The 22,340-nt window shown below is 47.8% G+C and overlaps 1 protein-coding gene across 8 annotated transcripts in view; it reads right to left on the reverse strand.

Moving 5' to 3' along the window:
- N4BP2 (NEDD4 binding protein 2) overlaps window positions 1-22,340 on the reverse strand; it is a 272,998-nt gene that overhangs the window by 220,852 nt on the left and 29,806 nt on the right. For all 8 annotated transcript variants that reach the window (XM_063921079.1, XM_063921086.1, XM_063921072.1 and 5 more), the window contains exon 2: window positions 13,341-13,615. In XM_063921079.1, the coding sequence (XP_063777149.1) occupies window positions 13,341-13,548 (208 nt within the window). In that variant the 5' untranslated portion in view covers window positions 13,549-13,615. The remainder of the gene's footprint in view (window positions 1-13,340; window positions 13,616-22,340) is intronic.

Below are 22,340 nucleotides of genomic sequence, written 5' to 3' on the forward strand. Positions count from 1 at the left end.
AAAAATAGGATTTTAATACCTACCGGTAAATCCTTTTCTCTTAGTCCGTAGAGGATGCTGGGGACACCATAAGAACCATGGGGGTATAGACAGGATCCGCAGGAGACATGGGCACTTTAAGATTTTGAATGGGTGCGAACTGGCTCCTTCCTCTATGCCCCTCCTCCAGACTCCAGTTATAGGAACTGTGCCCAGGGAGACGGACATTTCGAGGAAAGGAATTATTGTTAAACTAAGGTGAGATACATACCATCTCACACCTCAACACGCCGTACAACATGGTATTTGACAGAACTCCAGTCAACGGCATGAACAACGTCAGCAACAGGCTGACTATGACATAACACAACCCGTGTGTAAACATAACTAATAACTGCAGATAGAGTCCGCACTGGGACGGGCGCCCAGCATCCTCTACGGACTAAGAGAAAAGGATTTACCGGTAGGTATTAAAATCCTATTTTCTCATACGTCCTAGAGGATGCTGGGGACACCATAAGAACCATGGGGTTTATACCAAAGCTCTAGAACGGGCAGGAGAGTGCGGATGACTCTGCAGCACCGATTGACCAAACATGAGGTCCTCATCAGCCAGGGTATCAAACTTGTAAAATTTTGCAAAAGTGTTTGAACCCGACCAAGTAGCTGCTCGGCAGAGTTGTAATGCCGAGACCCCGCGGGCAGCCGCCCAGGATGAGCCCACTTTTCTGGTAGAGTGGGCCTTCACTGATTTCGGTAACCGCAATCTAGCCGTAGAATGAGCATGCTGAATCGTATTACAGATCCAACGTGCAATAGTCTGCTTGAAAGCAGGCGTTCCAATCTTGTTGGCAGCATACAGGATAAACAGAGCATCCGTTTTCCTAAGTTGAGCCGTTCTGGTGACATAAATCTTCAAGGCCCTGACAACATCGAGAGATTTCGACTCCGCGAAGGCGTCAGTAACCACTGGTACCACAATAGGCTGGTTTATGTGGAACGATGAAACCACCTTTGGCAGAAATTGTTGACGAGTCCTCAACTCTTCATGGAAGATTAAATAAGGACTCTTGTGAGACAAAGCCGCCAACTCAGACACCCGCCTTGCGGATGCTGAGGCCAATAGCATGACCACTTTCCAAGTGAGAAATTTCAACTCAACCTTCTGTAAAGGTTCAAACCAATGTGATTGAAGGAAATGCAACACCACGTTAAGATCCCATGGTGCCACTGGGGGCACAAATGGAGGTTGGATGTGCAAAACTCCTTTCACGAAAGTCTGAACTTCTGGAAGGGAGGCCAATTGTTTTTGAAAGAAAACAGATAAGGCCGAAATTTGTACTTTAATGGAGCCTAACTTTAGGCCCGCATCCACACCTGCTTGCAGGAAATGGAGAAAACGCCCTAGCTGAAATTTTTCCGTAGGAGCCTTCTTGGATTCACACCAAGACACATTTTCTCTGACACATATTTTCTCCAAATACGGTGATAATGTTTAGACGTTACTCCTTTTATAGCCTGAAGAAGTGAGGGAATAACTTCACTGGGAATACCCATTCGGGCTAGGATCCGGCGTTCAACCGCCAAACGTAGCCGCGGTAAGTCGTGATACACGCACGGCTCTTGCTGTAACAGATCCTCTCATAGAGGAAGAGGCCAGGGATCTCTTATGAGTAATTCCTGAAGATCTGGATACCAAGCCCTCCTTAGCCAGTCCGGAGCAATGAGGATCGCCTGAACCTTTGTTCTCCTTATAATCTTTAGCACCTTTGGAATGAGGGGAAGCGGAGGGAACACGTACACCAACTGAAACACCCATGGTGTTACCAGCACGTCCACCGCTATTGCCGACCGGGAACAATATCTCTGAAGTTTCTTGTTGAGGCGAGACGCCATCATGTCTATTTGAGGAATTCCCCAAAGACTTGTCACTTCTGTGAAGACCTCTTGATGAAGACCCCACTCTCCTGGATGGAGGTCGTGTCTGCTGAGGAAGTCTGCTTCCCAGTTGTCCACTCTTGGAATGAAGATGTCTTTCCGCCCAGCGGAGCACCATTGTGGCCTCTGCCATTGCCGCTCTGCTCTTTGTTCCGCCCTGGCAGTTTATGTGCGCTACTGCTGTTATATTGTCCGATTGTATTAGGACGGGCAGGTTGCGAAGAAGACGTTCAGCTTGAAGAAGGCCGTTGTAAATGGCCTTAACTCAAGAACGTTTATGTGTAGACAAACTTCCTGGCTTGACCATTTTCCCTGGAAGGTTTCCCCCTGTGTGACTGCTCCCCAGCCTCGGAGACTCGCATGCGTGATTACTAGGATCCAGTCCTGGATCCCGAACCTGCGTCCCTCTAGGACAGAGGTTTTGAAAATCCTCAGAGCCGTGGACAGACCAAACGGCAACATCTGAAATTGGTAATGACAATCCTGAGTAGCAAACCTCAGGTAAGCCTGATGCGGAGGATACATGGGGACCTGTAAGTAGGCATCCTTTATGTCGACCGACACCATGAAATCCCCTTCCTCCAGACTGGAGATCACTGCTCGGAGAGATTCCATCTTGAATTTGAATTTTCTTAGGTAAAGATTAAGAGACTTTAGGTTCAGAATTGGTCTGACCGAGCCATCCGGCTTCGGGACCACAAACAGGCTTGAATAAAAGCCTTCTCCCTGTTGTGACGGGGGAACCCTGACAATGACTTGATTCAGACACAACTTTTGTATTGCATCGCATACTACCTCCCTGTTCAGAAGAAGAGAAGCTGGTACGGCTGATTTGAAAAAACGTCGAGGGGGAACGTCTTGAAACTCCAGTTTGTACCGCTGGGACACCATTTCTAAAATCCATGGGTCTAGGGCCGAACGAGCCCAGAATTGACTGAAGAGCTTGAGACGTGCCCCCACCGGTGCGGACTCCCGCAGAGGAACCCCAGCATCATGCAGTGGATTTGGCAGAAGCCGGGGAGGACTTCTGCTCCTGGAAACCTGCCACGGCCAGAGATCTTTTACCTTTTCCTCTATTAGCAAGGAAGGAATAACCTCTGCCTTTTTTGTATTTATTTGGCCAAAAGGACTGCATCTGAAAATGGTGAGCTTTCTTTTGCTGTGGAGGAACATAAGAAAAAGTATATACTCCGCGCTATATGTACACTGTATCAAGTTAAACTGTAGTGTGCAGTCTGTCATATAGAATAATTGACTCAGTAGAACTAAAAAGATACGTATCAATAAATTGTTTATCCAATAATCGTTAAAAATGACACATTTCGAACAAAACAAGCAGCATATACTTAGCAACAATTAATTAGTAATAATCACAATTAATATAGCATACAATATGGTAAGAATTCTTTGTTATAATGCCATATAAAAATGAAATACACTGGCGTCCCAGTGTTTAATAAAATGTCCCGCAAGGAATAATCACAGCCTTGTTAATGATGAACTTTTATATATAATGATGTATAATTACCCATGTGCTGGTTCCTGAGAATTTAAATGAACAGGGTCCGTTTAGATATCTGTGCACATATGCGGGTATAAAATTGCTTAAGCTAATTAAAGCTGGTTTGGAAAATGCCGTGTAATTATCACAGCTGTGCTCCGGATAAATAGAGATTCTTGATAACCTGTGTATAGGACTCCAAAGAACTCACTTCCTCGTCACGGGTGTTAGACCTCACTGCGGAGGCCAGCAGCAGTCACTCAGTGCGGGTGAGCGGAGTACCGGACGTCTGCAGCACAGCACGGAGATCGATGTCAGTGCTCCTGCTGAAAGCCGCCGGCTGAAGCGCCCGGCGTTTATCCAGACCGTAGTAGATTGTGGCTGTGAGAAGCCGTTAGCAGGGTCAATCAGCGGGTATTGCCGAACAGCTGGACTTTAGAAAGTGGGCGTCAACGCGTTTCGTCTCCTTGGCAACCGGAGACTTCCTCAAGACGGATCATAAGGCAAAAATGACGACTTACCCGCGGTAGCCGTAGATACCAAATCAGCGAGACCTTCACCAAACAATACACTACCTTTATACGGTAGAGACTCCATAGCTTTCTTAGAGTCAGCATCAGCATTCCATTGATGAATCCATAATGCTCTTCTAGCTGAGATTGCCATGGCATTGGCCCTTGATCCCAAAAGGCCAATATCTCTCACCGCTTCCTTTAGGCAGGCTGCAGTGTCCCTGATATAACCCAGCGTTAAAAGGATGTTATCCCTATCTAGGGTATCTATATCAGATGACACGTTATCTGCCCACTTTTCGATAGCACTAATCACCCACGCAGATGCAATAGTTGGTCTGAGTAGTGTACCTGTGGTGACGTGAATGGATTTTAACGTATTTTCCGGTCTACGATCCGCAGGATCCTTAAGGGCTGCCGTGTCAGGAGACGGTAAAGCCAAAAGACAACCGTGATAGCGCCTTGTCCACAATGGGAGGTGACTCCCACTTGTCTCTATCCCCAGAGGGGCACGGATACGCCATTTGAATCCTTTTGGGAATCAGACACTTTTTGTCAGGATTTTCCCACATTTTTTCAAAAAGGGTATTCAGTTCATGAGAGGGAGTAAACGTTACCTCAGGTTTCTTTCCCTTATACATACAGACCCTAGTATCAGGAACAGCAGGGTCCTCGGTGATAGGCAACACGTCTTTTATTGCCACAATCATGTACTGAATGCGCTTTGCCAATTTTGGGTCTAATCTGGTATCACTATAGTCGACACTGGAGTCGGTATCTGTCTGCCAACTGAGCAAAACGAACGTTTGTGACCCCGAGGGGGTCTGGACCTGTGACAACACATCCTCCAAGACTCAGATTTATCTAATCTCTTATTAATAAGAGCCACATTAGCATTCAAAGCATTCAACAAATTTACCCAATCAGGAGTCGGCGGTGCCGACAGGGTCACTCCCACAGCCGTTTCTGCCCCTAACACAGTCTCCTCCTGGGAAGCGCACTCCGCCTCAGACATGCCGACACACGTGTACAGACACCCACAGACACACTGGGCCAATAGGGGACAGACCCACAGTAAAGCCTGTCAGAGAAACACAGAGGGAGTTTGCCAGCTCACAACCCAGCACTTATCCTGGTTCTGAAACCTTAATACAATGCCTCAGACCCTGCAGCGCTTGTATAATAACTTATTTTAGCACCAAATTTACTGTGCCCCACCTCGTTTTGCACCCTGTTACTTGTACAGCAGTGATAAGGAAGGACCAGCGGCTTTGCAGGTCTGTGAAGAGAAAATGGCGCTGATGAGAGCTGTGAGGGCTAAGCCCCGCCCACTTCATGGCGCGCTTCAGCCCGCTATTTTTCAACTAATTATACTGGCGGGGGTAAAAATTTAGTGCCTAGGCACTCTAATTTCACTTTGCCAGTCTCAAAAGAGGTTTTTAATTCTGCCCAGGGCGCCCCTCCCGCACCCTGCATCCTGTAGTGCCGCTGTGTGTGGGAACATGGCGCGCAGCGTGATCGCTGTGCGGTACCTCAGAAGCCATCACTTAAGTCTTCTATCTTCTTCTACTCACCTGTCTTCTGACTTGTGGCTCTGCAAGGGGGGTGACGGCGGGCTCTGGGAATGAACCCCTAGGCGTACCTAGTGTTCCAAACCCTCAGGAGCTAAAAGGTGTCCTGTAGCCAAGAAGCAGAGACTTTAAACTCACTAGAAGTAGGTCTGACTTCTCTCCCCTAAGTCCCACGATGCAGGGAGACTGTTGCCAGCAGAGCTCCCAGAACATAAAAAACCTAAAAAAGTATTTTCCGAGAAACTCAGTAGAGCTCCTCAGTGTGAATCCAGTCTGCCTGGGCACAGATTCTAAACTGGAGTCTGGAGGAGGGGCATAGAGGGAGGAGCCAGTTCACACCCATTCAAAGTCTTAAATTGCCCATGTCTCCTGTGGATCCCGTCTATACCCCCATGGTTCTTATGGTGTCCCCAGCATCCTCTAGGACGTATGAGAAAAGGAGATATATGGTAGACTTACCATAGTTCAATCTCTTTCTGCGAGGTACACTGGGTTCCACAGGGAATACATCGGGGTGTAGAGTTGGATCTTGATCCGAGGCACCAACAGGCTAAAGCTTTGACTCTTCCCAGGATGCACTGCACTACCTCCTCTATAGCCCCGCCTCCAGACACTGGAGATCAGTTTCGTTAACCAGTCCAATGCAGTAGCAGGTAAAAGAGACAGCAGATGTAAGTCACATAGAACCACATTCTCACGACAGGAGAAGGGACCAGCGCCTACTGCCATACAAACCCAAAGAAGCTAAGTGTGGAACCCAGTGTACCTCGCAGAAAGATATTTAACTATGGTAAGTCTACCATAAATCTCCTTTTCTGCAGCGGGGTACACTGGGTTCCGCAGGGAATAACATTGGGGGATGTCCTAATGCAGTTCCTCGTGGGAGGGGACTCACTGTAGCGGGCACAAGAACCCGGCGTCCAAAAGGAAGCATCCTGGGAGGCGGAAGTATCGAAGGCATAGAACCTTATAAACTTGTTCACAGAGGACCACGTAGCCGAATTACACAATTGTTCAAGGGTCGCACCATGGCTAGCCGCCCAAGAAGGTCCAACAGACTGAGTAGAATGGGCCTTGATGGTAGCAGGAGCTGGAGGGCCAGCCTGTACATAAACATGTGCAAACACCATTCTAATCCATCTGGCCATGGTCTGCTTGTTAGCAGGCCAGCCACGTTTGTGAAAACCAAACCGTACAAAGACAGAATCAGACTTCCTGATAGAAGCCGTCCTCTTCACATAGATATGGAGAACCTGTACCACATCCAAATACCACCCTTTAGAAGACAATTCAGGAGAGACTAAGGCCGGAACCACAATCTCCTGATTAAGGTGGAAAGAAGACACCACCTAAAGTAGGTAGAGAGATCTACAAGACAAGGCACCCAAATCCGACACCTGTCTAGCAGAGGCAATAGCCAGCAGAAACAAAACCTTAAGAGAAAGCCACTTAAGGTCTGCAGATTCATGAGGTTCAAATGGAGACTGTTGTAATGCCTCTAGAACCACTGACAAATACCAAGGAGCCACAGGCTGGACGTAAGGAGGATGAATCCTTAACACACCCGGAGTGAATGTATGATCATCAGGCAGAGTGGCAATTTTTCTCTGAAACCAAACTGACAAGGCAGAAATATGAACCTTGATGGAGGCCAGACGGAGGCCCAAGTCCAGGTCCTGTTGTAGAAAGGCCAAAAGTTTGACCGTACTAAACTTGTAAGCGTCATGATTGCTAGATGTGCACCAAGCAAAGTAAGAATTCCAGACCCTATGGTAAATCCGAGCAGAAGCCGGCTTACAGGCCTTCAACACAGTCTGAATGACCGCCTCAGAAAAACCTTTGGCCCTCAGTACGGAAGCTTCAAGAGCCACGCCGTCAAAGCCAGACGGGCCAAATCCTGGTAAACACAAGGGCCCCGAACGAGGAGGTCTGGTCGTTGTGGAAGCAGAAGAGGACGTTCTAACGAGAGACCCTGAAGGTCTGAGAACCAATGCCGTTTGGGCCACGCTGGAGCGATCAGAAGTTAAATTCCTCCTTCTTGCTTGAACTTCCTTATTACTCTGGGCAGAAGTGACACCGGAGGGAACACGTATGGCAGCCGAAAGTTCCATGGAATTGCCAGAGTGTCCACGTACGCTGCTTGAGGATCCCTTGTCCTTGCTCCAAAGACCAGAACCTTGCGATTGTGTCAAGACGCCACTTGTCCACTAGGAGTTGAAATACTTCTGGATAAAGGCTCCACTCTCCGGCGTGTACATCCTGACAACGGAGGAGGTCCGATTCCCAGTTTAGGTCCCCCCGGAATAAACACAGCCGATACGGCTGGCAGATGGCGTTCTGCCCACTGAAGAATTCTTGATACTTCCCTCATTGCCATGCGGCTTCAAGTGCCGCCTTGATGATTTATGTACGCCACCGTGGTGGCGTTGTCCGACTGTACTTGAACAGGTCTGTTCTGTATTAAATGCTGGGCCAAGTTCAGTGTGTTGAACACAGCCTGCAGTTCCAGAATGTTTATCGGGAGGAGAGACTCCTCCTTGGTCCACCGACCCTGAAGGGAGTGTTGCTCCAACACCGCGTCCTAACCTCTCAGACTGGCATCCATCGTCAAAAGGATCCAGTTGGAGATCCAGAAGGGACGACCCCTGCTCAATCGTTGGTCTTGCAGCCACCAGCTGAGTGACAGACAAACCTCCGGAGACAAGGAGGAGATCATATGAGACCTGATCTGGTGAGGCAGGCTGTCCCACTTGGCAAGAACCAATTTCTGCAGAGGGCGGGGATGGCATTGAGCATATTCAATGTCAAAAGCTGACGCCATGAGACCTAGCACTTGCATCGCCGAATGTATAGACACTTGCGGACGAGATAGGAATCATTGAATCCTGTCCTGAAGTTTCAGGACCTTCTCCTGAGACAAGAACAACCGCTGGTCATGTCTAACAACGCCCCAGGTGCACCATGCTCTGAGCAGGGACCAGGGAAGATTTCTTCCAGTTGATGAGCCACCTGTGGGCTTGCAGAAAATGTAGCGTAATATCCAGATGACATAGGAGAATTTCTGGGGAATTCGCCAGGATCAACAAATCGTCCAGATACGGGAGGATCCTGACCCCTTGAGGGCGGAGTACAGCAGTCATTACCGCCATGACCTTCGTGAAGGCTCGCGGGGCCGTGGTCAAACCAAAAGGTAAAGCCTGAAATTGATAATGGAGGTTGCCTACAGCAAACCTCAGGTACTGTAGATGCGACATTGCAATAGGAATATGCAGGCAAGCATCCTGAATGTCCAGGGAGACCATATAGTCTCCGGGCTCCAAGGCCAGAACAATAGAGCAAAGAGTTTCCATACGAAACTTGGAGACTATCACAAATTTGTTCAAGGACTTGAGGTTGAGAATGGGCTGAGGACAAATTCGGTTTCGGGACTAGGAATAGCGGTGAATAGTACCCCTTGCCTCTCTGAGCCAGAGGCACCTGTACTACCCCTGTGTCCAGGAGGGACTGTACCACCGAATGAAGAGTTTTTGCCTTCACCTGATCCGAAGGGACGTCTGTCAGGCAAAATGGATGAAGGGGACGATTCTTGAAGGATACGGCGTAACCGTGAGTGACGACTTCCCGTACCCAGGCATCTGAAGTGGTCTTCAACCATTTCTGGGTAAACCCTAGAAGTCGGCCCCCCACCCTGGGATCCCCCAGAGGGAGGCCCGCCCCGTCAATCAGCAGGCTTGTCAGTTTTGGAAGCAAGCTGACGGGCAGCCCAGGCCCGTTTAGGTGTGGACATAGCGGTTTTGGAAGTGCGAACCTGTTTCGGGTATGCCTGACCTTTTGCTTTACCTGAAGGACGAAAGGAGGTACTCTTAGCCTTCGGCACCGAAGAAGCAGTACTAGGTAGACACGCTGTTTTAGCAGAAGCTAAGTCAGCCACTATCTTGTTGAGGTCCTCTCCAAAAAGAATGTCTCCCTTAAAAGGGAGCACCTCCAGGGTTTTCTTAGAAACCAGATCCACAGACCAGGATCGCAACCATAAAATCCGGCGAGCCAAAATGGACGTAGTAGAAGCCTTGGCCGCCAGAATACCGGCATCAGAAGCCGCCTCCTTAATGTAATGAGAGGCTGTGACAATATACGAAAGGCATTGTTTAGCATTATCAGAAAAGTTGGAAGGCAGCTCTGCTTCCACCTCCTGAGCCCATGCTTCAATAGCCTCTGCAGCCCATGTCGCTGTAATAGTGGGCCGATGCACAGCACCCACTAGGGTGTAAATCGCTTTTAAATAACCCTCCAAGCGCTTATCCGTCAGTTCTTTCAGAGAAGTGACGGTAGTGACAGGCAGAGCTGGGGACACCACCAGCCGTGCCACTTGCGAATCCACTGGCGGCGGCGGTTTCCCAATTTTTACTTAGTGCCACAGAGAGGTGATAGCGAGCCAGCATCTACTTGTGAGGTGTGAATTTCTTTCCTGGATTTTCCCAGGATTCCTGACATATGTCAACTAAATGGTCAGAATGAGGTAAAACTTGTTTAATAACCTTCTGCGGATTAACAGCAAGGACCATAAGTGGTTGTACCGGCACATGAGGTCCCATAGGGGGCATAAGTCTAGTTACCAGTGTACTTAATGTGGAGAAAGTAGCCCAAGGTGGGTCGTTATGAACCCCCGTTGCTACAGTTCTACTGGGGGGCAGGGAACTCCCAGGACCTGAACACTGCTGCTATATTTGCCTCTAATGTGTCTGCAGCGTCACCGCCACGAAATGTGAGATCAGCCCCAGTTTCGTCACCCCTAGTAGCTGACATATCTGAAAGCACAATTCACGGGCAACCCAGTACAATATCAGCAGCCTAATACCTTAACAAGAACCCCCTGTACAGTGTATTAGCACAGACAGAGAATTCAGGAGGTATATGGTGACTGAAAATCACAGAGAAAAATACACAAGAATATCCGGTGAAACACCTATATTAAACAATAACCCTGACGCACTTAGCCCCCTCAGGGTACAGAATATAGGGATAGCAATCTGAGTGAGATACACGAAATGGAAGTCACGCAGCAGCTATATGCACACACAGTCACATGTATAATGCAGAAATTATAACATGCAATAAAACTGCACTGGACTAGCAATACAAAGTAATACTAAGTACAGCTATACAATCAATAGATATATCAATGCACAGTAAATACTGGATGTATATCACAGGGTACTTGTACTATATAACCCTGACAAAATGCACTGTTTCTTAACTAACACTGTCAGCGGACATGTAGAATACTTAAGTGTCCTGTAAAATGCACCGCGCTGACATGCAGGCGGCTTTACAGAGGAGGATTTGCCTATACAGTCCCAGGATCAGCTCAGCTTGTGGAAATGACGCCCAAACGCTGACAGGGAGTGAGGGAGGGAGAGAGAGAGATGCAGCTCCAGGGCGGGCACATTTACTCTAAATGGCGCCCTGGGGCTGGGGGAGGGACTACAGGTCAGAGCCTTATCCCCTTGCTGGACTTCACCATCGGGTATTGTGGGCCATATAACAAACGGTTTTTAGTAAAACCGACCTGTGCCCCTGTCCTGGTGGTCTAGTGGGGTCCCTGTACTGCCACAGTGTCCATGCCAGCGCGCGCGGCCCATCTCCCTTGCCGGATCGCGGTTTCCAGCGGGTCCCGTCTGGGGGACCCTCTTACCTCCTCCCGAAGTGCGGCCACGCGATCGGTGGTGTGTGTGTCTGACTGATGAAAACCGGAGCATCCGCTGTAAGTACCCAGCAACCAGGGCACGGGAGTATACAGCACCGCTGGGGGAGGTGATGGACCTGCAGCAGGAGATGTCTGACTGACATCTGACACTAACAGTGTCTCTGTTGCAGCCCTTGAAGTCTTCAAATTTCACTTAAAAAAGCTCTTCTGAGGGCTACCTGAGCAGCCCTGCCTGTTGTATGCCTGCACTGCATGGCACCAACTACAAACCTGAGCTCCTGTGAACGGAGGCGGGGTTATAGAGGAGGCAGCGCTATGCATTCTGGGAAGAGTCAAAGCTTTTAGCCTGTTGGTGCCTCGGATCAAGATCCTACTCTACACCCCGATGTTATTCCCTGTGGAACCCAGTGTACCCCGCTGCTTAAAAGGAATTGCACAGTGACTAAAGATGCACAGGTGGTACAAATGATTTCACTAGTGATTCTTCAAGGAGACCTAGAAAGCATGCACTGTTAGGGTTCCTTAAGGATTGCCTTTCAGAAACACTGGACATACATTGCTATCAGTGCCAGATGCTTACAGTGTATGATGCAAAAGACTACCATTACCCGACAATTTATTTACATTCACTTTAATTTATATTCTGTCAAAGTCGAAAAATATCATGATGCATATGCCTCGTACTAACCCCTCATGCACATGCCCGCTGCGCGTTCGCACACTCTGCCGTGCGTGCACATATCCGCAATTTACGTAAAGATCGCTCTGGCGATCACGCGCGTGGTATGCGCATTTACGGTAGAGTTTGTAAGCGTCTAGCGTGCGACTCGATCGTAGCATATTTAACCCATATAGTGTGTTTTGTAGTAAATATTCCCCTAGACCATGGGTCTTCATCCTGTGGCCCTCCAGCTGCTGTGAAACTACACATCCCAGCATGCCCTGCCATAGTTTTGCTATTAAGGTATGCTAAAACTGAGGCAGGGCATGCTGGGATATGTAGTTCCACAGCAGCTGGAGGGTCGCAGGTTGAAGACCCATGCCCTAGACAATGTCAGCGAGTATGTTTAGTTTAAACTGTTCCTGGACAGAGGGATTCCTCTTTACATGATAGGAAGGGTCAGACAAAGGTTGAAAGGTGGTGTCTAGTATCCAGCTGTAGGGTATTTTAAGGGTAACATTCCGATGCTAGTTAGGAAAGGATCGCTCGCTCCTGCGTATAGTTATGTACAAATGTAGTTTATGAACATTACCTGTATTTGCTGTAAATTACACATGCGGCGGGAATCCTGAGGATACCTCCCACCAGAGCAGTTGGGGAAAGACACAGCCCACCTGTTCAAATCCACCTATGACCTTTGCTATAATGTAGAGACACATCCCTGTGTCCAATGAACAATGAGATACAGGTACCATTGTATTGTGAATGTATGTTGTGCTATATAAAAGACCACCATTGCCTGGCCAGCCTCACTCTCTCTGAAGGCTTTCTCCCTGAATGCTGAGGACTGGATCCAGGTCGCGCATGCGAATCATCCCCACGTATGTATTATTCTCTGTAGCCATTTTGTTCGCCATTTATGTTCTCATTTGTTCGCTCTTGTTTGCAATTATTCGCCATTGTTCACATTATTTTCTGTTATTCTGTTTAGATTTCTAGGTTAGTTTGTAGTGTATAACTTGTATTGTGTTTCCCTTTTTCTCTAAACCATCCACGGCGGTGTTAGAGCTGCTGTGGTTTTTAAATCCAAACCAGGTCTTGTGTTTTCACTGTTTACTGCAAAGAGCTCTCTTAGCGTCTCAATCGCATACACATTGTTAAGGTTTTTAAACTTTACATCATTACAGTACTTGGTTATTAAGGTTTAGAGTATAAGTATATTCTCACTGTGTTTTATTAGCAAGGTAAAGGTTATCAACTGTGTGTGCGCCCGCTGTGTGTAATCCGTACACTCAGCGCAGCGTGTGTACGCCAAGTGCGTACCACGTGCGGGACTCTGCACGCAAATAGCGTACAAAGTGCGTAGCACGTGCACGTGGTCTAGCGGCCATAGCGGCTCCACGGTAATAGTGTATAGCTTTATGTTTAAAGATAATAATTGACATTATCAATTCATATATCACCCCATTTGTACCTTCTTTATATTCAGAGAGCACCATCTCAACCAAGGCAGGGTCCAGGTTGGGGAACATCTCACACATACTGCACAACATTTCCTCCTTCTTATTGCTCATTGCTGACGGTAGAGGCAGCGCAGCTGAGGATGAGGGGGCTAATATAGAGCCGGCATTTGAAGTCTTTCTCTGAGGACTGGCAGACAAACTCTTTCTTTTTCTGGGCATTTCAATTATATCTATTCCTCATAGTCCGCCTTTTCAGTTAAATTCCCTTCTACATGTGCATATGTACCTGGAAATTAAAGCAACAGTTAGCAATGGCACTACTGGAAACTTGGTGCAGTGTAAGTACATACAAATCAGTAAAACGTTTGGGGAGCCAGTCGCAAAATTGGATACCAAGGCCAATTTCAGGAATACTAGAACAAAGAACACCAGAATATACCATCTGCTACTGTGGTATATTTTCCTGCTCTCCATTGTAAAGAAGAAAACTCAGTGTTTCTTATTGCTCCTTTTAGGAAAAGCAGAATAGGGTGTTCCCGGAATCATTGTCGTAATGCATAAAGAAAGTGTTCCAAAAGATAGCAGCTTAATTCTTCTTGATCTGCCTGCTGCTTTCCCGACAGCTATGCATATCCTTCCTAACCAAATTCTGAGTGCCTTGCACTTTCCAATCTTATTTCCAAACTTACCTTTCTAACTGCTCTTTCAACTTCTTATCTGCACCTGCACAAAGATTAGTACTATTCAACTACATTTCCTCACAATAATCAGCAGTGTTGGATTTCATTGCCACTTCCACACTGATAATCTTTACACTTTCTTCCACAAATATTCCTGAATTGTACGTTATACAGGTCGAGTATCCTATATCCAAATATTCCGAAATATGGAATATTCCGAAATACGGACTTTTTTGAGTGAGACTGAGATAGTGAAACCTTTGTTTTTTGATGGCTCAATGTACACAAACTTTGTTTAATACTCAGTTATTAAAAATATTGTATTAAATGACCTTCAGGCTGTGTGCATAAGGTGTATATGAAACATAAATTAATTGTGTGAATGTACACACACTTTGCTTAATGCACAAAGTTATAAAAAAATATTGGCTAAAATTACCATCAGGCTGGGTGTATAAGGTGTATTTGTAACATAAATGCATTCTGTGCTTAGATTTAGGTCCCATCACCACGATATCTCATTATGGTATGCAATTATTCCAAAATACGGAAAAATCCGAAATCCAAAATTCCTCTGGTCCCAAGCATTTTGGATAAGGGATACTCAACCTGTATAGCCACAAATATAACAACTGATTAAGGATAGGTCACATGAGTTTCACGGTTGTGTATGAACTGTAGCATTCAGCATGGGACACACGCAGAGGAAACTCCAGTCGGTATAACCACTGCTTTTTGTGCAATACGTTTTAGGAAGTGCAACGAGGTACTGTGCTTCTCCATGGTCCATTTCCCCATATGCTAGTCTGTATTATATAGATATATCTCCCACGTTCGATATGTGTGCAACAAATTACTCTAAAGATAGATATAAAGGAGTGTTATGGTAGACTTGCCATGGTTAACACTCTTTCTGCTAGGTACACTGGGTTCCACAGGGATAACATCGGGGTGTAGAGTGGATCTTGATCCAAAGGCACCAACAAGCTAAAGCTTTAGGCGCTCCCAGGAAGCATTGGGGCCTCCTCTATAAACCCAGCATCCAGGCACTGGAGCTCAGTTTCGATAACTAGTCAAATGCAGGAGCAGGCAAGGGAGAAGGTAGATGTTAGTCACATAGAACCATATTCTCACGACAGGAGAAGGTACCAGCGGCTAATGCCATACAAACACAAAGAAACAAGGTGCATCAGGGTGGGCACCCTGTGGAACCAATGTAACTCGCAGAAAGTGTTAACAATGGTAAGTCAACCATAACACTCCTTTTCTGCAGCAGGATACATTGGTTTCCACAGGAAAACATCGGGGATGCCCTAAAGCAGTTCCTAAATGGAGGGGGCGCGCCTTAGCGGGCATGAGAACCCGGCATCCAAAAGAAGCATCTTGGGAGGCAAAAGCATCAAAGGCATAGAACCTAATAAACGTGTTCACAGAGGACCACGTAGCCGCCTTCCACAATTGCTCTGTGTACGCACCACGGCGGTCCGCCCAAGAAGGTCCAACAGACCGAGTAGAATGGGCATTAATAGCATCAGGAGCTGGGAGTCCAGCCTGAGCATAAGCTTGTACAATCACCATACTAATCCAGCTGGCCAAGGTTTGCTTATTCGCAGGCCAGCCACGTTTGTGGAAACCAAACAGCACAAAAAGGGAATCTGACCTCCTGATAGAGGCAGTCCTCTCCACATAAATACGGGGAGTCCTTAGCACATCCAAAGAACGCTCTTTGGATGACAAGTCTGATAAAGGTCAGAACCACAATCTCTTGGTTAAGGTGGAAGGATGACACCATCTTAGGAAAACAACCCGGTCGAGTTCATAGAACTGCCCGGTCACGGTGAAAAATCAAATAGGGTGGATGACAGGACAAGGCGCCTAAGTCTGACACGACACCAGTCTTGCAGAGGCAATAGCCAGCAAGAACAGGACCTTGGATGTGAGCCATTTAAGGTCCGCCGACACAAGAGGTTCAAATGGAGACTCTTGCAGGGCTTTCAGTACAACAGTCAAATCCCATGGAGCAACAGGAGGGACATACGGAGGCTGAATCCTAATTACGCCCCAAGTGAAAGTATGAACGTCCGGTATAGACGCAATTTTTCTCTGAAACCATACCGACAAGGCAGATATGTGAACCTTGAGGGAGGCCAGACGAAGACCTAGGTCAAGGCCTCTTTGCAGAAAAGCCAGAATTCTGGAAGTTCTGAATGTAGAGACATCATGATCAGCACACCAAGTGAAGTAAGAATTCCAAACCCTGTAATAAATCCAGTCAGAGGATGGTCTGCGGGCTTTCAACATAGTCTGGATAACCACCTCAGCGAAACTCAGGAGTGATGCTTCAAGAGCCACGCAGTCAAAACCAGTCTGGGTAGACACTAGGACCCTGTACAAGGAGGTCCGGGCGCTGAGGAAGTAGAAGGGGGTTCTCTGTCGACAGACCCTGCTGGTCTGAGAACCATTGCCTTCGAGGCCACACTGGAGCGACTAGAAGTAGTATTCTTCCTTCTTGTTGGAACTTCCGTAGTGGCCTGGGCAGGAGTGACACTGAAGGAAACATGTAGGGCACCCGAAAGTTCCATGGAACCGCCAATGCATCCACGAACGCTGCTTGAGGATCGCTGGTCCTGATCCAAAAAAACAGAACTTTGTGATTGTGTCGAGATGCCATTAAGTCTACGTCCAGTAGGCCCCATCTGTCCACTAGGAGTTGAGACTTCCAGATGAAGACACCACTCTCCGGCATGCACGCCCTGGCGACTGAGGAAATCCGCTTCCCAGTTTAGGACGCCCGGAATAAACAGTGCTGATACGGCTGGCAGATGGCGTTCTGCCCAACAAAAGATTTTTGACACTTCCATCATTGCCATGCGGCTTCGAGGGCCACCTTGATGGTTTATGTATGCCACCGTGGTGGCGTTGTCTGATCGTACTTAACAGGCCTGTTCTGTACCAGAGTCAGGGCGAGAGATAATGCCTTGAATACCGCCCTCAATTACAGAATGTTTATTGGGAGGAATGATTCCTCCTTGGTCCAACGACCCTGAAACGAGTGTTGCTCCAACACCGCACCCCATCCCCTTAGACTGGCGTCCATTGTCAACAGGACCCAGTCGGAGATCAAGAAGGGATGGCCCTGCTTAATCGCTGGTCCTGTAGCCACCAGGTTAGCAACAGACGAACCTCCGGATCCAAAGTGATCATCTGAGATCTGATCCGATGAGATAGACTGTCCCAGAAAAGGAAAAGGATTAACTTCTGTAGTGGGCGGGTATGAAATAGAGCGTACTCTGCCATGTAGAATGCTGACACCATCAGGCCAAGTACTTGCATCACCGAGTATATCGACACACTGGGGCGACAAAGGAAGCATATTATCATGTCCTAAAGCTTGAAGACTTTTTCTGGAGACAGACTGTGTGTGCCCAGAAGTGCCCCCAGGTGCACCATGCTCTGAGCTAGGACCAGCGATGTACTTCTTCCAATTGATGAGCCACCCGTGGGCTTGCAGTAAGTTTACCGTCAGTTGCAGATGACTGAGGAGGACATCGTAGGAATTTTCCAGAATCAGCAGGTCATCCAGATACAGCAGGATCCTTATCCCCTGGCGACGAATATGTGCCGTCATCATGGCCATGACCTTGGTGAAGATCTGAGGAGCCGTAGCCAGTACAAATAGTAGAACCTGGAATTGAAAGTGTAGCCAGTACAATTGAGCGCAACCCAGGCACTTTCACAAACTTGTTCAGGGATTTGAGTATAGGCCAAAATGACCCATTTGGTTTCGGGACAAGAAACAGGGTCGAGTAATAACCTCTGCCTGTCTGGGACTGAGGTACAAGCACAACCACTCCTGTACTCAGGAGGGAACTGACACTCGTTTGCAAACCTTGCACCTTTAACGGATCCGAAGGTAGAACTGTGGTGCAAAACTGGTGAGGGGGACGTCTCGTGAAAGAGACAGCGTACCAGCGAGAGACAACTTACAGCAGCCATGTGTCTGAAGTGGTCTTTAACCAGACCTGGGTGAACTGTAGAAGTCTGCCTCCCATTCTGGGGTCCCGCCGGGGGAGGCCCCACCCTGTCATGCAGCAGGCTTGTCTTGTCTAGAAGCACTCTGACAGGCTGCCCAGGATTGTTTGGCTTTCGGCTTTGTGGTTTTGGGAGCACAAGATTGTCTCGGGAATGCCTGACCTTTTGCTTTCCTTTGAGGCCGAAAGGAAGGAAAGGTGGAACCATTTGCCTTCTGTGCAGAAGGATTAGTATTTGGTAGGAAAGCAGTCTTAGCAGCTGCTAATTTAGAGACAATTTTGTTTAGGTCTTCCCCAAACAAAATGTCCCAAGTGAAGGGGAGTACCTCCAAGGTCTTTTTGGAGTCTAGGTACACATTCCATGACCTCAACCACAGAATATGGCGAGCCAGGACAGACGTAACATAGAAACATAGAATTTGACGGCAGATAAGAACCACTTGGCCCATCTAGTCTGCCCATTTTTTTTATCCTTTAGGTAATCGCAACCCTTTTTGAACCTTAATTCTGGCTTAACCGCCAGCACACGCACCTCAGAGGACGCCTCCTGAATGTAACAGGCGGCGGTGGTAATGTGAGACAGGTACTGTCTGGCAGTGTCAGATATATCCTCAGGCAGCTCTTCCTCTAATGCCTGAACCCACGCTTCAATACCTTTTGCAGTCCAGGAGACAGCAATAGTGGGTCTATGCACATCTCCTGTAAGGGAGTAAATAAATAGATTTCAGGCATCCCTCCACACACTTATCTGTCGGTTCCTTCCGTTTGGTGACAGGCAGATTTGATGACACCACGAGTCAGGTGATGTGAGAATCCACCGGCGGTGAATTTTCCCACTTGCTACATAACTCTGCAAGGAGAGGATAGCGAGCCAAGCCCGTTTATGCAGAGGAAATTTCTTCCCTGGAGTAGACCACGGTTCCTTTCTGATGTCCGCTAAATGGTTAGAATGAGGAAAAATAAGATTTTACTTACCGATAAATCTATTTCTCATAGTCCGTAGTGGATGCTGGGACTCCGTAAGGACCATGGGGAATAGCGGCTCCGCAGGAGACAGGGCACAAAATAAAAGCTTAAGGATCAGGTGGTGTGCACTGGCTCCTCCCCCTATGACCCTCCTCCAAGCCTCAGTTAGGATACTGTGCCCGGACGAGCGTACATAATAAGGAAGGATATTGAATCCCGGGTAAGACTCATACCAGCCACACCAATCACACCGTACAACTTGTGATCTGAACCCAGTTAACAGTATGATAAACGCAAGGGAGCCTCTGAAAAGATGGCTCACAACAATAATAACCCGAATTTTTGTAACAATAACTATATACAAGTATTGCAGACAATCCGCACTAGGGATGGGCGCCCAGCATCCACTACGGACTATGAGAAATAGATTTATCGGTAAGTAAAATCTTATTTTCTCTGACGTCCTAGTGGATGCTGGGACTCCGTAAGGACCATGGGGATTATACCAAAGCTCCCAAACGGGCGGGAGAGTGCGGATGACTCTGCAGCACCGAATGAGAGAACTCCAGGTCCTCCTCAGCCAGGGTATCAAATTTGTAGAATTTAGCAAACGTGTTTGCCCCTGACCAAGTAGCTGCTCGGCAAAGTTGTAAAGCCGAGACCCCTCGGGCAGCCGCCCAAGATGAGCCCACTTTCCTTGTGGAATGGGCTTTTACTGATTTTGGCTGTGGCAATCCTGCCACAGAATGTGCAAGCTGAATTGTACTACAAATCCAACGAGCAATCGTCTGCTTAGAAGCAGGAGCACCCAGTTTGTTAGGTGCATACAGGATAAACAGCGAGTCAGATTTTCTGACTCCAGCCGTCCTGGAAACATATATTTTCAAGGCCCTGACAACGTCAAGCAACTTAGAGTCCTCTAAGTCCCTGGTAGCCGCAGGTACCACAATAGGTTGGTTCATGTGAAATGCAGAAACCACCTTAGGTAGAAATTGAGGACGAGTCCTCAATTCCGCCCTGTCAGAATGAAAAATTAAGTAAGGGCTTTTATATGATAAAGCCGCCAATTCTGACACACGCCTGGCTGAAGCCAAGGCTAACAGCATCGACACCTTCCATGTGAGATATTTTAAGTCCACAGTGGAAAGTGGTTCAAACCAATGTGACTTTAGAAAACTCAACACCACATTGAGATCCCAAGGTGCCACTGGAGGCACAAAAGGAGGCTGTATGTGCAGCACCCCTTTTACAAATGTCTGAACTTCAGGTACTGAAGCCAGTTCTTTTTGGAAGAAAATCGACAGGGCCGAAATTTGAACCTTAATGGACCCTAATTTTAGGCCCATAGACAGTCCTGTTTGCAGGAAATGAAGGAAACGACCCAGTTGAAATTCCTCTGTAGGGGCCCTCTTGGCCTCACACCACGCAACATATTTACGCCAAATGCGGTGATAATGTTTTGCGGTTACGTCCTTCCTGGCTTTGACCAGAGTAGGAATGACTTCTTCTGGAATGCCTTTTTCCCTCAGGATCCGGCGTTCAACCGCCATGCCGTCAAACGCAGCCGCGGTAAGTCTTGAAACAGACAAGGCCCCTGCAGTAGCAGGTCCTGTCTTAGAGGTAGAGGCCACGGTTCGTCCGTGAGCATCTCTTGAAGTTCCGGGTACCAAGTCCTTCTTGGCCAATCCGGGATCACGAGTATAGTTCTTACTCCTCTCCTTCTTATGATTCTCAGTACTTTTGGTATGAGAGGCAGAGGAGGGAACACATACACTGACTGGTACACCCACGGCGTTACCAGAGCGTCCACTGCTATTGCCTGAGGGTCCCTTGACCTGGCGCAATATCTGTCCAGTTTTTTGTTTAGACGTGACGCCATCATGTCCACCTTTGGTTTTTCCCAACGGTTTACAATCAGGTGGAAGACTTCTGGGTGAAGTCCCCACTCTCCCGGGTGAAGGTCGTGTCTGCTGAGGAAGTCTGCTTCCCAGTTGTCCACTCCCGGAATGAACACTGCTGACAGTGCTATCACATGATTTTCCGCCCAGCGAAGAATCCTTGCAGCTTCTGCCATTGCCCTCCTGCTTCTCGTGCCGCCCTGTCTGTTTACGTGGGCGACTGACGTGATGTTGTCCTATTGGATCAACACCGCCTGACCCTGAAGCAGAGGTTTTGCTTGACTTAGGGCATTGTAAATGGCCCTTAGTTCCAGAATGTTTATATGAAGAGATGTTTCCATGCTTGACCACAAGCCCTGGAAATTCCTTCCCTGTGTGACTGCTCCCCAGCCTCTCAGGCTGGCATCCGTGGTTACCAGGATCCAATCCTGAATGCCAAATCTGCGGCCCTCTAGTAGATGAGCACTCTGCAGCCACCACAGGAGAGACACCCTTGTCCTTGGCGACAGGGTTATCCGCTGATGCATCTGCAGATGCGATCCGGACCATTTGTCCAGTAGATCCCACTGAAATGTTCTTGCATGGAATCTTCCGAATGGAATCGCTTCGTAAGAAGCCACCATTTTTCCCAGGACCCTCGTGCACTGATGCACTGAGACCTGGCCTGGTTTTAGGAGGTTCCTGACTAGCTCGGATAACTCCCTGGCCTTCTCCTCCGGGAGAAACACCTTCTTCTGGACTGTGTCCAGAATCATTCCTAGGAACAGTAGACGTGTCGTTGGAATCAGCTGCGATTTTGGAATATTTAGAATCCACCCGTGCTGACGTAACACTACCTGAGATAGTGCTACTCCGACTTCTAACTGTTCCCTGGATCTTGCCCTTATCAGGAGATCGTCCAAGTAAGGGATAATTAAAATGCCTTTTCTTCGTAGAAGAATCATCATTTCGGCCATTACCTTGGTAAAGACCCGAGGTGCCGTGGACAATCCAAACGGCAGCGTCTGAAACTGATAATGACAGTTTTGTACTACAAACCTGAGGTACCCTTGGTGAGAAGGGTATATTGGGACGTGGAGATAAGCATCTTTGATGTCCAGAGACACCATATAGTCCCCTTCTTCCAGGTTCGCTATCACTGCTCTGAGTGACTCCATCTTGAATTTGAACCTTTTTATGTAAGTGTTCAAGGATTTCAGATTTAAAATTGGTCTCACCGAGCCGTCCGGCTTCGGTACCACAAACAGCGTGGAATAATACCCCTTTCCTTGTTGCAGGAGGGGTACCTTGATTATCACCTGCTGGGAATACAGCTTGTGAATGGCTTCCAAAACTGCCTCCCTGTCGGAGGGAGACTTTGGTAAAGCAGACTTCAGGAACCGACGAGGGGGAAACGCCTCGAATTCCAGTTTGTACCCTTGCGATACTACCTGTAG

This window comes from Pseudophryne corroboree, chromosome 1 (genome assembly GCF_028390025.1).
Source record: "Pseudophryne corroboree isolate aPseCor3 chromosome 1, aPseCor3.hap2, whole genome shotgun sequence".
Lineage (NCBI taxonomy): Eukaryota > Metazoa > Chordata > Amphibia > Anura > Myobatrachidae > Pseudophryne > Pseudophryne corroboree.